This window comes from Salmo trutta, chromosome 40 (genome assembly GCF_901001165.1).
Source record: "Salmo trutta chromosome 40, fSalTru1.1, whole genome shotgun sequence".
Lineage (NCBI taxonomy): Eukaryota > Metazoa > Chordata > Actinopteri > Salmoniformes > Salmonidae > Salmo > Salmo trutta.
Window position 1 is genome coordinate 18,785,136 of NC_042996.1, and position 17,711 is coordinate 18,802,846.

Here is a 17,711-nt window from a genome sequence, read left to right on the forward strand (position 1 = left end):
TAAGGGGCCAGGGAGGAGGAGGAGAAAGGCGTTAGAAAAAGAACGTTTTCAATCAGACACCAATATTTGCTCCCAAATGTGATGTGTTTTGAGCCTAGAGATGTCACAACACTAAGGAACATTCCGAGAGAAGGAACATTTTCAAACTTGCCAAAGGGAGAAACAAAAACACACATTTTTTCAGTTTCCTAATAAGATATGTAATGAGCACACTGTGGCAACAGCAAGCATGTTTCAACCATATCATTAAATACCAACTGAACGTATCTTTGTGTTTTCACAGCCATGGCATTTTTTGTCGTTATATGATCACTAGTTCAACACACAGATGAGATAACAAAGGATTTCCTAGATGACTTGTATTTCTAGATATAGACAGATATAGACAGAAGTCATCGAGAAGGGAAGAGTAGTGGCTAATGAGGCTGGATCAAAGACAGAGGCTGGAGCGTGACAGATCATTTAGTTAGAGTATAGGAGGAGAGGAGAGAAAGGGACCAACTACATTAGGGAGAGACAGAGACATGGAGAGAGACAGAGACATGGAGAGAGACAGAGACATGGAGAGAGACAGAGACATGGAGAGAGACAGAGACAGAGACAAGGTGAGACAGAGAGAGAGACAACGAGAGAAAACATGGAGAGAGACAGAAACATGGAGATAGAGACATAGAGAGACAGAAACATGGAGAGAGACAGAGACATGGAGAGAGAGAGAGAGAGAGAGAGAGACGTGGAGAGAGACAGAGAGAGTGAGTGTAGACCAACGAAGACCATGAGTGAGTGAGTGAGTGAGTAAAGTGGGTGACAGAAAAAAAGAGACAAGCATAGGCATTAAGTGGGAGACAAGCATTGACAAAGAGGGCGAGAGACAGACAGAGAGAGCGAGAGAGAACAAGAGAGCGAGAGAGTCTTAGAGAGGTGTAGCCACGTACCGTCGGGCTTGGACAGTCTGGTAAGGCAGTAGTACTCTTTGTGGGTGATGAGGTTGGGCAGGCCCCGGAACAAGCTGCGACATATCTTACACTCAAAGATGGTGTCCACCTCATTCAGCAGCATGTGCTTCAGCTGGGCAGTACCTACACAACACCAGGGGGCAGTGTTAGGGAGCACTGGCGGATACAGACAGACAGGACAAATAGGACTGGACGATCATCAACTACTAGAGCCTAGAACCCTTCGGTGTTTGCATATCTGAAGGAATAGGATCGGTGTAATTAAATAGATGTGCTTTTGGTGGAGGAGCGATCACTACTTCTCTGCAGATCTGCAAACGTCGAAAGAGTAGAAGCAGGCCGTTGAACTTGAATGGCGTTTCATAACGAAACGTCTGACTGTGTCGTGATTCCTAATTAAAGGGCCTCCGTGCCGTCTGAGTAGCGTGACCAGATGTTACCTGAGCGGAAGCACTCTATGACCTGCTGGATGCCAGACTTGGAGGTCTGGAGCTGCTGCTGCAACAGAGGAGGGTCGCCTGGCTCCACGCAGTACCCTGCAGAGGTCACACACTTCAATACAACACTTCACTCTGCCCCCAGCCATGGAGTGTGTGTGTGTGTGTGTGTAGAGAGTGGCTACTTCCTATAGGAAGTGACTAGGATGGGTTTGCTGCCAGACCCAGGGTATATAAGAATATAAGTGGTGGCAGCCCCTATACAATGACTGTGGTGTGTGCAACGTGTGTGTCAATGAGAGTCACAGAGTGTGTGTGTGTAGGCCCCTCCCCCGACCCTCAGGGGGTGCTGGTTTAATCTGACCCCCCCCCCCTACAGCCCGGGGTCAGATGGTGACCAATCAGACGCGCCGAAACAGCCACCAAACACGGGAGTAATCATTACGCCCATTCTGTTGCAAAACGTTTGGTCTGTTGCGTTTACTCCAAACGGAAAACGCAAACGAGTTCCTATTGGAATAATTCAGTTAGGTCCCTCCCAGTTTTGCTCTGTTTGCATCCGTTTGGTTCTTAACGGTTTCCGTAATGAATACACCCCAGTTCACCCCTTCCGCCCGTTAGAGCCGGACAAACAGGAAATGTGTGTGTGTGTGTGTGTGTGTGTGTGTGTGTGTGTGTGTGTGTGTGTGTGTGTGTGTGTGTGTGTGTGTGTGTGTGTGTGTGTGTGTGTGTGTGAGAGAGAGAGAGTTTTATGCAACAGACAGAGTTGATGCAACAGATATTTCACATGTTCGCTACAGTTATTGGGGCCTATATTTAGAGAGTAGGGCCCAATCCACGAACCCCTAAGAAATATGGTGAAACTCCCAAAAAATATATAAATAAAATATCCGAGGGCAAGGTGGAAGCTATTGCCATATTGCTTACACCTGTCCAATCCTCTCAGATCTCCACGTTCCCGGACCGGCTTTAATTTCAACGTCCACGGATGTCGTTTTTTGGTCCGGTCCCGATCGGCCTTCATTCGGCCCAATAGACGTCCATGATTATTCAGATTTGGTCAAGTCTGGACCAGATCAAATCTGAACTAATCATAGACGTCCATGTTTCAAAAGTTAGGAGAGCACAGTACAGTACAGTAAAGTTTTTAAAAGTTGAGTATAGTGAAGAACAGTACAGTCCAGTACTGTACAGTAGAATTCAGTACAGTACACAGTAGACCACACCAGAGTTGAGCACACTAATGTACTGTACTGAACTACTCTACTGTACATTACTGTACTGTGCTGTACTATACTGTGTTGTACTTTGATGTCCAAACTTGTGAAAGATAGACGTCTATTGTTTCATATTTGGTCCGGTCCAAACTAATTTGATATTTGTTTGGGGTCTGAGCGCATTAAAATAATAACCAGTGTACCCAAATATGAAAAGGAAGATATTGCATATTTCTACCTTTGTGTACCTAGGATACATCACCATGAAGAGAATGAAATGTATACCTATAATTATGTGTTTCTGTGTAGTACAAATCCACTTCATTTACTGTAGTTCACGAACCAAAAAATACTTATTTTGTCACTATCCTCTCCTCTCCTCGGCCACTCTCCTCTCCTCTCCCTCAGCCACTCTCCTCTCCTCTCCCTCTGTCACTCTCCTCTCCCTCTGCCACTCTCCTCTCCCAGTCTCCTCAGTCACTCTCCTCTCCCAGTCTCCTCAGCCACTCTCCCCTCCCAGTCTCCTCAGCCACTCTCCCAGTCTCCTCAGCCACTCTCCCAGTCTCCTCAGCCACTCTCCCAGTCTCCTCAGTCAGGTCAGACTGGCCAACAATGACTGAATAAATATATTGTATCTAGTGCTCCACGGTATGTTTGAAGGACTTCAATCAATCAAACTAACGGTAGGTTGTTGTAGACAAGTAGGCAGTCTTACCTGGTGTCCTGGGGGCTGTGTCAGGGCCAGGGTTAAGGTCAGTCATTGGATTAGGGCTGCTGGGCTGTGGCTCGTCTGTCTGGCAGCACTGGTCTCTGGTAACATGGCTCTCAGGATCAGGTTGGGGCTCGTCCTGGAGGATCTCCTCCATCTCCACTTCCATCCTGCTGGAACTCTGATACGTAGACAGAGACAGAATGGTGAAGTTTACCTGTTAAACGTCACAGACATTCCTGGGCTATACGATGGTCAGGGAAACGCTGAGACAGAGGGTGTGGGGTGCGGAGTTGGAAAAAGAGGTACAGGTAACTGCCAAAATAAAGGGAACACTTGAGTAAATGAGGGATACAAAGTGTATTGAAAGCAGGTGACTCAACACAGGTGTGGTTCATGAGTTAATGAAGCAATTAACATCCCATCTTGCCTACGGCGATGTATAAAAATGACCAGTTGCCCATTCTTTTGACTACCATGGCTAGAAGAAGAGATCTCAGTGACATTGAAAGAGGGGTCTCAGAGGAGCACAGGGGGGTTAAAGCTATTCTGGTTGCTCGTGGTGTCCCAATGCCCTAATAAGACACTTTATGTTGGTGTTTCCTTTATTTTGGCAGTTACCTCTACATCTACAGACACTCTACTGCTAGCATGTGTAACACCAGCGCTATAAGTGTTATAGGAGAACCATACTGATATAGGAGAGACACAGAAATACTGTACACGGCACTACGAAACCGCTTCTATAGCTGCATAATTGGTCTGGGTAAAAGATACCTAATGACTCATTATGCCAAACGCTCCTTGATCAGCGGTGCCATTGCTGATCTAGACACCTGCTGTGTCGCGTGGCATTGTTTGGCTGGGTCTGATCAGGGTGGGTGGCGGTTCCACTCCTGGCTGGGTGAGACTCTCGCCTGTCTGTCTCTCTGTTTCTCTCTCCGGGGTGATGGAGATGTTTCGCAGCACACCCAGCTAACACACTTTCTCTCTGGCACTAACACACACACACACTAGGCTGTCAGAGATAAGGGACTCTACACTGGCTTCTCGCTCTCTCTCTCTCCCCTCCCCTGTGAATACTTTCTGAAGGTACTGTAAGTCAGGAGAGAGAGAGAAAACTTGTCATCTCTCTCACTGATTGATGAGTAAACAGCGAGGAAGACTGTCTGTATTTAACTACTGTATGACAGATGCTGTGAAAAGGAAAAGACAGAGTGGGCTGGAAACAGGGAGGAGCACAGGGATGGTACATGACCCACAGAGGACTCTTCTGGTGTGTGTAGATTGGAAGTCAGGATATAAACATAGTACACTGGGGGTGAGGGGCTATTGTTTAGGAGAGGGGGGGGATAATATATATTTGGGGTGCTATTGGGACTGTGTACTGGTAGGATATATACTGAGGTTTGAGGGGGGAAACTGTCTTGTCTCTACCTTCGTGTGTTGCTGAGAGGTCTTCCTCGGAGCGGATTTGGCCTTCACCATGCTGCTCTCTCTCTACCCAAACACCTGCAACAACACTGGAATGAGCCCATGTTTCAGTGTGTGTGTGTTTTCCATCATCACCAGACCATGTTTAGATGCCGTCACAGAGGTGAAAATAGAGGTAAAGCCCCCCTCTAGTGGTGGTCCCAGGCTAGTGCAGTTCCATTCATCACGTCCACCTGCCTGACTGTCAGCACACTTCCAGGTCTTCATGTGTTATTCCATGAAAAGAGTGTGTGTGTGTGTGTGTGTGCCAACCCAAACCATACCCCCCCCCCCCACCCACACACACACACACACACATTATATTTTCAATGCACTGTGAAGTGGATTAACGGTACTGTCTCTGACTGTACCACGTATTGACCACCAGATGGTGACAAAGTCCATGTTTTGGAAGTCATGTCAAAGAAGACGCCACAGTAACGATTTGATTCCAGCACGACTGCCTGAAGAGTCAACCCCCCCCCCCCCCCCCCCCCCCCCCCCCCCCCCCCCCCGTCCCGAGTCTGGTTCCTCTCAAACTAACTTCCTTCCAGGTAGTTTATCTTGGTCACTGTGCAAGTGCTTGCTGACTCACTTTAGGGCACTTTGCAAATGTTCTGGTTAAGTCGGTGTACCTGTCCTCAATTTGCACAGATTTGATCAAAACTAGTTTTCAGATTTCTATTCTTCCAAACCTAGCCTAATGCATCGGCAGGAAGATGGTCGTCGCAGTTTCAGAGCGGGGAGAACTATAAGAACACGACCAATGAAGAGTTCAGCGGTAATGGTCTCTGACGGCATCAGACAGAAAGGCCGGGTACAAATGGAGTCAATCCAATGTTGCGAGGCTCAATCGGAAAACATGCAGCTATCATCAGAGAGGTGAGCTGATGACGAAGACTTGGTAACACGCTCAGGCGTTTCCATGGAGACAGAGCCAGAAGTAGTTGTTCCTACTCAGGTAATATGATGAAGTGTGTGTTTATCAGTGGGCCTGTAGAGACAGACACTGCTACCAGAACAAACTCACCAGAGAGTCATTTAAAGGGGAAATCTGTGATTGCTACATCATTTTTTATTTTTGCTTTTAAATTCATGACACACAAAATGTCCCATTGATTCGTGAAAAATATAACTCAAATGCCTCATGATCTTAGTTAGCTGAATTGTCTTACCCCATCAGAAACCAAAATATAAGCTCGTTTTACTCCTTTGCTAGTTAACACTGTTTTGTAGACAAACACTGTATAGCTTCAAAACACGGTTAAAACAATTTTTTTTAAATGTTGTTCTCATGGATGGTCAGTCCTTGTACCCATAGCTCTACATTTCTCCAGCCCTATCCCTAAGCTGTTTACAGAATCCGTGGGGGGGCATTGATGTGTTATTTAGTTGAACTGCAGATTGCCCCTTTAACGTCGCCTGATAAGATGAACACTGATGTGAAAGTACTGAACCCACACCTGCACGAGACTGCTGCAGCTAGGCAGTGAAAATAATTGAATGAAGAAATGACAGAAAAGTTCACAGCAATTATTTCTGTGTGAAAGGGACGAGTGTATATAAATGCTGGAATAAAGGACGGCTGCCTCTGTTCGCGTTGTAACCAGTGTGAGACACTATAACCTCGCATGGAGACGAGCTGCTGCCCTCATAATCACACCCACTAGACAGACCACCAGCACATCATAACGCAGGTCTGTCCTTATAGTGAGTGATTCTCAGTTGAATCAATCTAAACCCTATCTAACCATAACAATAGGCTGGCCTTGGATTTTTACATCCAGTTGTTAGGCAACCCTCTCCTGGTCATTTTAATTCATCTGAAGAAGAATTTGACCAAAAATAGACATCTTAATGGCATTATATAGGCATTCTTTCTCTTGCCCTCGGCTAGTCTTGTTAAAATGGGCTAGAAATCCGTTTAGGCCTATACTTTAAAATCAAAACCCAACATTACCAAAATATGTCACTCATCTCCACATGCTAAATACGGTCAAATTAAAATGCATTCAGGTGATTTTCATTAAAGTCAATGAGAAAATAAAATACAACTTTTTGATGAAAGCAGAAAAACCACCCGAGACAAGTGTAACTAACATGCGCAGTGCCCAACGGGGCGCAACAACAAAACCAAAGCGTTCAGTTGGATAATACGCCCCACTCGGGACGAAACCAGAAATGGCACTGCGTTTCCCCCCTCGCTTTAATCAGAAAGGATGCCTTCTTTTTATGATTCGTTATCTAGAATTTATTGTGTGCGCTATTCGTAAGGGCTTTACGGTCGAACAAAATGTGTTGGTACGTTTACCATACAGTGGGAAAATACATCCATATTTTTGAGAAGTCGCGAGATATCGACACCAGCGACTCCACAATGGGTCTCGTCAAACATGAAGGACGAAGTGAACTGCCCTCGCTGACTAACAAAAGTCCCTGTGAGCCTGCCAGCCACCATCCCCTTACGCATTCCACGCAAGGGGGAAGAAATGTTGCCATTCCGTAAAATAAAATACCATTAAACGATGCCTACACTGTTCCATTGCATCTCCAATTGCAAGTCGTCTCCGCTAGCGAGCGCGCGTTGGGTTTACGGTTATCTTTCAACGGGTAAGCAGTCTCCATTAGCAACTCCATATCCCATGGGCGTGCGAGGGCCGCGGGCTGTGACGCAAATGCCACTTGTGAATTGCAAATTTGACATATCTAATTCAGTGTGGCTGGATGACTATTCACCCCGCATTTAAAACTATAACACCCCCGTGCTGGGAGATGTGGCGATGCCAATAGCCACTAGCCAGCATATTATGTTAGGATTCGTTGCATAACTCGCCAGCCCAACTTAATAAATTGTGCACCGAGAGCGAACGGGTGCAGTAGTCTGGATATTGTTACGTTTTCAATATGATGGCCCAATCAACGCGATTTACATTCCAATCTGCGCGAAATGACACGGCGACTTACACGACGTGTACAACACAAGACATGGGAAGCGAGTGACCTCGCTAAACATGGATGTGTGGTAGCCAGCGCTTGGCTCCGTTCTGCTAGGACGCATGCAGCTGACGATAGAGAGGAGGGCAGGGCAGCCAGCGAGTGGAACTTGGGACTGCATTCATACGTAGACCATACGGGCGCCCGGATAAAGGGCTGCATTAATACTGTACTGTGTACTCTTTTCTCCAAAAGTCCCCAAGTATTTACAAAAGGTTCGCCCCCCCAAAAAAATATTGTGGCGAAACACAGGTGGTTTCAGCAGCTGCCGATATATATGGAAGCCCATTCCCGCCACCAAAATTGTTTTTAAGTCTACTATCTCAACATTTTGAGAGATACCTACATCAACATTTTGAGATAGATCATACATATACAGGAAATGTTGCTTTATTTGTAGCATTGTGTGGCGATTTCTATATATCCACGTTGCAGGGATCAGCACAGCAGGGCCACCAGCAAACGAATGCTCAGTTTGCATTTGCCTCTTCACTTTTGATTTGGTTTAATAACAAATACTGAACAAAAGCATTGAAAAGATAGGACAAAGTAGCCTACTGTTGTTTAGACTTATTTGCCTCATGATTTGTCAACTCATGCACAATTCCTCGGTGCTTCAGTCTGATCCACTGTAGCCTACCCACTGGGCACACACTGGTTGAATCAACATTGTTGAAATGACGTTGAACCAACATGGAATAGAAGTTGAATTGACGTCTGTCCCCAGTGGGGACTGATAACAACCACAGCTAACAACCATCACCACAGCACACATTCGGTTTATATGCAAACTTTAGCTGGCTAGGCTACCTAGACGTTTTCAATTCAAGATGATTGATTGGAATGAATCAATCAAAGCAATAGTGATGACATACTGTGTGATTCCCTTCTCAATCACACGCGCAAAGGCCTACATGATGCAACCCTGTTAAGTTTTACTGTCCAATTGCAGTGGTCTCTTTGTCTGTGTAAAGGACTTCCCATTCGTTTATTTAAACAATAGAATTGATATGAACAAGTATGAACAAGTACAAGGTCGCTGCAGTTTGACAGCGTTTTAATCGTTTCATCCTCACTAGGGCCCAAAACATATGACCTGATTAGAAAACATTTGGTCCCATCATAGCCCATATAAAACTGTTTTACAGTTGATTTATCATCAGATCATAACCTACAACTAGGGTCCAGAGTTATACCTAGTTAGGTTTGCCTGCCAGATCAGGAGAAACTCTGTGCTCCTCACTCTGGGGCAGCACATGGGCTAGCTGTTAGAGCTTTGGACCAGTAACTGAAAGGTCGCTGGTTTGAATACCCAAGCAGACGAGGTGAAAAATATGTGCCCTTGAGCAAGGCACTTACCCCTAATTTGCTCCAGGGGTGCTGTACTACTGTGGCTGACCCTGTAAAACATTTCACTGCACCTATCCGATGTATGTGACAATACAACTTGTTTTTCGAAGAATCATCCTATATAGGCCTAGGGATCTATCTCGAAATTTCAACTTGGTATGTCAAAATGTTGATTTATGTAGGCCTATCTCAATATGTCGAATTAGTATCTGAACATATTGAGATAGTATCAAAAAAAATGGACTTAGGTATCTACATTTTTTTTTTGTATAGTATCTCGACATTTTGAGATAGTAGGCCTGTTGACATTGTGTGAATGGGCTTCCATAGATATGTGCAAAGCAGCATATCGTTGCGCAGCACTGGACTTCCCCAGTTTCGTGCTAACTACGTGATGTTCCAAAGGAACATTTTATTCAGGCTGTCCTCATTGGCAATCTGGAAGCCAGAGCGCAGGGCATTTTACCGTTCTCATGGCACGATTTGCATTGCCCCATTATCCCCGAAAATCTCCTTTACACGGTTATATTGTCAGCCTCAAAACGCCAGTATTTTGAGCAACAAAAGACCAGCTTAACTTGATCAAAGCAGAAGCCAAGTACAAAATGCACCTTTCAAGCCGTAAAAGAGAGGCCCCTTCTACATTTTGCAGCATGGCAGGGGAGTGCGGCGTAAAAACGGGTTAACCCATACAAACTAAATACAAAGAGAACGTACAACACTCACATAAACACATCCATCACCATCGTAGGGAAATCCCTAAACCACTCTCAGATATTTGGCGTTGTAAAGACTCTCCCGAGTGGACGATATTACGAATGTAAAACGCTGCGCTTTGCGGCTCTGTGCCACCTTTTCCAAGAAGCAGCTTGGCGCACAGACCGGTGACCCTTCCGGCTTTGCGCGTCTTTATAACGACTAGATTTTACCAACAAATGTAAATTTAGCAATGAAATATGACTAAATACATCTAGTTGTAACTATCATCGTATTTGAGGCCCTGGAAATATTATTTAAGGGCGAGTTTGAGTCGCCGAAACCAATTGCTCTCCCCTCCATGGACAGGCAGAACAAGAGAAGGATGACGCCATTTTCTGCAAAAACAACCACGTTCGGGGAGCCAAGGCGAGGGCTTTTACGCTTCCATAACGCGTTCCAGGTCTTCGATGAGGCATTTAGGGCGAATAGAAATGTGTTAAGAATAGTTCTTACCTGTATACGTCTTAACCTGGAGATGGAATCCGGTTTCACGGAGTAAAACTACGGGCTTGGGCCGGGGAGCTACTTCGAGTCCGCGTCCCTGTCTGTAGCTTACCGGGGGTTGTTTATTACGCCTCTCAGCGCTCGGCTCGTCTCTCGCTGAACAGTTCCTCCAGCAGCTGCCTTTGTGCACTCAGAGGGGACCTTTCAGCTAAAGGCGGCCGCTGCGCAAAGGTGCAGCACTTCTACTTTTCTTTATAAATGCCAGTCTCGTTGGCACTTTGGGGGGTAGGAGAGGAATAGTTGAATCCCCCCCTCCCCGTGATCGAGGAACACTGTTGCCAAATTCAGGCCGTTTAGTGCTCCATTTACTAAGCGCGCGCACAGGCTTTCCAGAATCCAGGACACACAAATTAAACCGAAACGTTCGCTCGTTTTGTTCTCTTCTGCGCATTCTTATCGTTGATAAAAGTGCATTATTCATTGGGAAAAGTCGTAAAACGCTAAAGCAGAATGTAAAGAATAAACTGGTGATTTGGAACTGTTTGAAGTGTTGCACCATGGCTATTTATAATTTCTGTGTTTGTAGTTGATTTAATAGTAGGGCAAACAGAACAATACCACAATTTTGAGGAAAAATACATTTATTTCAATACATCTGAGTTATTGATCTTGCCACCAAAACGCAACCTGCAATTGTTCACCTGCGGGTTGAAGTGAACGAGTAGCCTATCCAGTGATTCATTTGTTTCATTAAGGATCAAATAAATTACTTTCATGTGTGATAAGATAGGCCTATATTATAATAATGATACATTTATATATTTCAACATTTCCCTTGATACACAGGAAGACCGCAATCAAATGTCCCCTAAAGAACGCATCATCTACATCCCTTTTGATAATCTTATTTCATTTTTTTTTTTTAAGTTTAGTCTAGAACATTCCAGTAGCCTATTAGATAAGCCTACATTTTCATATTGCATAACTTGTCCTATAGCATAGCTACAATTAGTTAATGCAGATTATGAATTGTGGTGATATGTTAATATTGGTTGCAATAACGCATGTCCAGCATCGGCACCAGCCTGGTCTCATAGACTAGATATAACATAGTAAATCTAAATCCGGGACATTCAAATGAGTATGATATGTTATGTTTGGTATGGTTACATAAGACAGAAGGTTACTTAAGGCAAAAATAATGGGGTGGTTGGTCGGGGTGGATGGGTGGGCATATAACTGGATAATCTAGCCAACCCAAATGTTGCGTGTTTGAATCTCATCAAGGATAACTTTAGCATTTGAGCTAATTAGCAACTTTGCAACTTTGTAGCTACTTTCTACTACTTAGCATGTTAGCTAACCCTTCCCCTAACCTTATTAACCCTTTAACCTAACTCATAACCTTAAACCTAACCCCTTGCCTAGCTAACATTAGTCACCTAGCTAACGTTAGCATTAGCCACCTAGCTAACCTAGCTAACATTAGCATTAGCCACCTAGCTAACATTATCTACAACTAATTGGTATTCGTAACATATCATACATTTTTCAAATTCGTAACATATTGTATGAATTGTAATTTGTAACATGTAAGAAAGGGATAAAGGGACATCCACAAATTAATACATTCTATATAAAATGCAGTGGAGGCTGGTGGGAGGAGCTATAGGAGGACAGGGTCATTGTAATTGCCACGTTTGACTCCGTTCCATTAATTCCATTCCAGCCATTACAATGAGCCCCTCCTCCTCCTCTAGCTCCTCCCACCAACCTCCACTGATGAAAGGTAACATATCATACTAACTGGAGTATTTCGGACGTACTTTTACTATGTTACGTTTACCCCTGTGTCCAGGTTGCCAGCACACAGTCTGTGAATTTTTGTTTTTATGGATAGCCAAGTTTAATTTCGGCATAAAAGCAACCTTGCCAAATAGCTTACCCATATGGATTGATAAAATGTTGCTCAAATGTAATAAAGTTTCTACAGCATTTGTGAATTCATTTAGGAAAATATGATTTTCAGCATTAAATGTTCTAGTGTGCTTAATAGTGAAGAGCTAGAGACGGGGCTTCTCATAGGTTCCATGGAATGCCATCTCGCAGGTGCTGCAGCATTTTGTTGCTATGTTACCGCAATATGTCGTGAACGCCGAAAGTGTCGCTTAGCTAATAATGTGCTGCATGTGCTGAAGATTTGCGCAAAGATTGTCTATTATTCATTATAAACTCGGTGGTTCGAGCCCTGAATGCTGATTGGCTGACAGCCATGGTATATTTGAGCAATAAGGCATGAGGGGTGTGGTATATGGCCAATATACCACGGCTAACGGCTGTTCTGAAGCACGATGCAATGTGGAGTGCCTGGATACAGCTCTTAGCCATGGTATATTGGCCATCTACCACAAACCCCAGAGGTGCTTTATTGCTATTATAAACTGGTTACCAACATAATTAGAGAAGTAAAAATAAATGTGGCCAATATACCACGGCTAAGGGCTGTGTCCAGGCACTCCGCAATGCGTCGTGCCTAAGAACAGCCCTTAGCCGTGGTATATTGGCCATGTACCACACCTCCTCGTGCTTTATTGCTTAATTAACTCATAAACATCAATAATATTACGCTAATCATTCAAACATAGGTCTCTCACAATGTGATGTGTGTTTCAGACATTATTTTAGATTCAGTAGAACAGGTATTATAGGCCTTCATATTGTTTAGCCTATGTCCATATAATACAGTATTAATAACCAGTCTAAAAGTAGTTGGAACCAACTTCTAGCGTAGGCTACAAATTGGGGCTTCTGAAAAATATAGTTGTTGTGGTATTTGAGTAGATCTCTTGAGTTATAATCCCCTAGACCAGACCCTGTCCTTTAGGCCCAGTGAGAAATACAACAAAAGGTGGCCACCGCTATCAGCCAGACAATTAACCAAAGGACCAGCATTAAACCATTATCATAAGAATGCTGTTTGCAATGGGGGGGAAAGCCCTCTGAATTCATTGACATGCTGCATAGTGTTGGAAACCTTTTATGTCATCAATTACATGCAAGCCGCCTTTGCCATTTTACCTACTGACATCTTCTTGACATTTCGTAGCGCTGGTTTCTCGATTTGTGTTGCTGTAATAACCACTTTACAACACACAAATAGGCCTACTTGTGGGTAGTTAGGAACTATTCCCTTATGATTTTAAAAGTGAATAGGAAAGGCTCTTATGAGGCCTTCCAGCAAGCCTACCAATTCTTGCGATGAGGCGGCACCTGTTGCTACACAGACATAGTCTATAACGCAGAACTTTTTACAGGTGGATGGATAGGCTACTGTGAAGAATAGGATGAATACAGCTCTATAGTAGCTATCCCTACACACCAGGACTTGTTAATATATTATGAACGGAAGGATGCTCCCTGCTCAACACAGCTCAGATGCCAGTGTTTGTTCACCAACATAATGATTAGGTCCGGTTCCAAAACGGATTCTGGCTCACCTACTAGACTGTATACCAAGTGATAGTTTGTGGTCACGTGTACAAGGGGACTCAAAGATATCCTAAACGTCAGCACTACACCCACCTTTGTTCTTTACTTACTGTTCCAGTCCATATGGCACAATCCATACATTTTATATTAGGTGGGCCTTTAAAGTGCCACCCGTGCAGGAATGAGGGGAATGGACTTGTGCAAGTGTACAGAGGACTAATTCAAGTAAATGGAAATGTATGGGTGTCTGTCCTTCTTTCAGCCATAATTCATTGTGTACATCTTTCCCCCACGGGAAACAAAGACATCAATTGCGTCCTCTCCTTTCCTCCTTCTAAAAACCCATTGGAGGAGAAGGTCAGAGGGGTGGGACCTCTGACTTCTTATCCAATGGGTATTGAGGAGGCAAGGGGAGAGGACGCTAGGAGTATGCAATTGAGATTCTCCCATGGAATTGCTATCCTGCTATGCTGAATCATGCAACTGGGTAGAGTTATTCCATCAAGAAGGGACAGGACAAAACAGCAGGTAAAAAAATTATTTTATATATAATTTTTTAATCCAAAACAGTCAAACCTGAAAATACACATCTAAATGTGTTCAAAACACCATGGGGACAACAAGATAAGAGTCACCCAGGAGTAGAAAGCACATGATGGACGCCACCACAGACTGATAAGGTGAACCAGTGACTATTTCATAGTAAGATCTCAACAAGGACCTGGTTCTGATTTATTTACAGTGAATACAAAAATAAGGCCTTACTTCCAGAGAGAGATCCATGTCCTGGGTGAGTAGTAAGGAGGAGACTGCACTGAAGCACTAGTCTATTCAAGTCTGCGTCATTCCCTATAGTGCACTACTTAACTGTATTCCCGATACAGCGCCCTTGTTTTGCCCAGGGCACTTATATTAGGGCATTGGTCAAAAGTGGTGCAATACAGGGAACAGCGTGCCATTTCAGACCAACACGTAGGGAAGACCTCAATTGCATTCTCCTCGTGTCCTCTCTCCTGCCGTCATTCTCACAACCCGTTGGAGAAGATCAGATGGGCGGGAACCTCTGGCATTCTTATCCAATGGGTTTTGAGAAGGAGACGAGGAGCGAGGACGAGAGCAGTATGCAATTGAGATCTTCCCGTAGTGTTCCGCTACTCCCGATAAACTTGCGTCAGCCTCTGAGGCAGTTGAATTAGATGGCATATTTGCTGTTCCACACTCAGTAAAAATGGCGAGGGGAGGAGAAGCAAAGTTAACATTCAGGAATAATACCTAGTCAGTCACGTGCCGTTTGTTTACCTAAATGACTGGAGGGGCATTGGTGCCTCCTGACTAACCAGTAGAGCAGTTCATTCTCAGTGATCGAACAGTAACTGGTAATTGGTGGAGTTATAAACTGATATTATGTAGGCCTAATACTATGTTGGGAAAAGTTACACGTCGACATTGACCACTTGCAGAAAGCGAGCATATTTGACCGAGATGGTGAAAAGAGACAATACTTTCACCTATGAGCACTTCTAGAAATATGGAGTGCTGCAGGCGACGGCCTAAGGACTTGGAAGAGTGTGCACTGCAGCAGAGGCAGGGTCTGAAGACAAACGGCAGGCATAGAAACATTCCCCACTGTGCCTCCCCCTGGAACAGGCAGACCTACAGTGTTTGTGATTTCCCTTAGCCATGGTGACAGACACATTCTGTCTGAGATTCAGATAGCCTACCTTTCAAACTCAACTCTGGACCTCAAAGCCAGTTCCAATGCATTTTTTCCATTGTTCCCATCTAAATCAGGGACTGATTTAGACCTGGGACACCAGCTGGGTACAATGAATGATCAGGTATAACAGAAAACCAGCAGGCTCCGGACCTCTTGGGTAAGAGTTGAGTACCCCTGGCCTACACTGTAGCCTACACTACACTGGTTTATAGAGGGGATTGACGTCACAAGGAATACAGGCCTAGTCTTCATATTTACTGTTGTTGACAAAACACCTTTACAAATATATACAGTGCCTAGTGAAAGTCTACACACCCCTTGCACAGTCTTCGCATTTCGCAGCCTTACAATTCCCTCTAAAAAGGGAACACATTGGATTTTGTCCTGCCGATCTACAAAACCGTCAACATTTTCAAAGTGAAAGAAAACAAAAAGAACCATTTCCCAAATTCATTACAAATACAAAACAAAAACAAAGTCGTCTTGATTGTGCGTGTATTCACACCCCAGAGTTCATACTTGGTGGGAAGCAAATATCTATAGAAATAGTAGATTAACGACCTGGGCATATGAGGAAAAAGTGCAAAAAGAGAGGATCTGGAAAAATCATTATTCAACCTTCAGGCAACCACTGAACAGACTTCCCCACCTACAGTATGCAACAGTAGGGGCACTGCCACCGTTCTGAAATAGGCCTCTAAGTAATCCAAAGTAACTTCCTATCGCAAGAACTCGCTAGACGGAAGTACAAACTCCTGTCTGGCAACCACCACCGCCGTCGTTTTCAGATCAGGGGGGAAAAAACGAAGGAGGAGACGAGGAGAAGATGCCACTTAAGAGTATTGAGATGCAGCCCGTGTCAGGGACGTCCCTGCAGAGGGTCCATCGCTGACAGAACAGAAGAACACACCGCAGTGGACCCAGCGCTATTAAAAGAAGATGGCTGGTGCCAGATGTACTTTCCTGTAATGTACATATCGTATAGAAACAGTGGAAGAAGTGTGAAAAGGGAGAACCACCGGCAGAGGACCCTTAAAAATACTAACCACAGTAACCATATTAAGAGCACACTGTCGGTGCACACGTCACCTGGCGGGTAAAACACTACAGCTTCAGTTCTTTTAGTAAGGGGAGAGTAATAATAAATACAAAAATAATAAAATATATGTACACATTTTCAACAATAACTATGATTATAATAATACTTTTTAAATTGACATACAAATATAATTTTGCTCAACGTTTGTAGCTCTACTCTGGTCAGTAAGAAAATTAAGAAATTATAAATTATTATACATTTAAAAAAAACAAAAAAAAAACACCATCGTTTTTCCATTTAGGGTGTAGGTCCTGACACCGTGTCGCAACATTTGAGACGAATAGTCAAAACATTCCTCGATAACCTGAATTCTTCCTATTTCGCAAGACATTTCATGAAAGTGTCGGTATAAAGTCTTCCCTTGTGTGACAGACAGGTTGTTGTGTAGCCTCTGGAGTCCAGGAGGAGGAGAGCAAGTGCACTTTGAACTCTGGCATGCTGGAGAGAAGGGTGTGTGTGGTGAGGAAGGGAGGTCTGCTGGGGCTGTCAAGACAGGTCTGTCTGAGGAAGTTTTTGGACATGGGAATTCCTTCCTGGTCACCTGAACACACAGGAACAGGAAGCTACAACAACAAATGTCTAAATGCATGTAAAGCGCTGATGAAGATGCCAAACTAAAGCGGGTTCCCTTTTCACAGGGCAGTTTGTGATGATGAGTGTCTTGATTTGAGTGTTCCACCCTGTATCCATGGAGACTACCTCTGCAAAACCGCCCATTGGCTGATCAATGTGTGGGCGGGGTGACATCACTGTTAAGAGGGCAGGACCCTGTGGTACTGACATTGGGTCAAAGGTCACAGATTCTAGTCCATGCAGCTGCCCAGCATTCTGTCCATGTCTCCTGTTATTGTCAATGATGCAACTTGGACTGCAAGAGGAAAGAGAGAAACAGGGGGAGAGGAAGAGCAGAGGGAAGGCAAGAAATGGAGGAAGATTCAAGTTGACAGTCAAGCTCAACCCATATCCAAAAACGACATCAATCTGTATAATCCATGACAGCAAAAATAAATATGAGGCAGGCTATTTGAGCCAAGCTAACTTGAAGCTGTCAAGTGAGGTGAATTACA

General features: G+C 44.3%; 2 protein-coding genes across 4 annotated transcripts in view; both read right to left on the bottom strand.

The window, feature by feature from the left end:
- LOC115180178 (zinc finger protein 800-like) overlaps positions 1-10,762 on the bottom strand; it is a 16,012-nt gene extending 5,250 nt beyond the window's left edge. Inside the window, exons 1-5 of the mRNA XM_029742057.1 lie at positions 10,349-10,762; positions 4,757-4,831; positions 3,326-3,500; positions 1,397-1,492; positions 936-1,079 (exon numbers count right to left, since the gene is read on the bottom strand). Coding sequence (XP_029597917.1) covers positions 936-1,079; positions 1,397-1,492; positions 3,326-3,500; positions 4,757-4,807 — 466 coding nt within the window. The 5' untranslated portion in view covers positions 4,808-4,831; positions 10,349-10,762. The remainder of the gene's footprint in view (positions 1-935; positions 1,080-1,396; positions 1,493-3,325; positions 3,501-4,756; positions 4,832-10,348) is intronic.
- Positions 10,763-14,352: 3,590 nt separating this feature from the next.
- atxn7l1 (ataxin 7-like 1) overlaps positions 14,353-17,711 on the bottom strand; it is a 28,847-nt gene continuing 25,488 nt past the window's right edge. For all 3 annotated transcript variants that reach the window (XM_029742820.1, XM_029742819.1, XM_029742821.1), the window contains one exon: positions 14,353-17,512. In XM_029742820.1, coding sequence (XP_029598680.1) covers positions 17,495-17,512 — 18 coding nt within the window. In that variant the 3' untranslated portion in view covers positions 14,353-17,494. The remainder of the gene's footprint in view (positions 17,513-17,711) is intronic.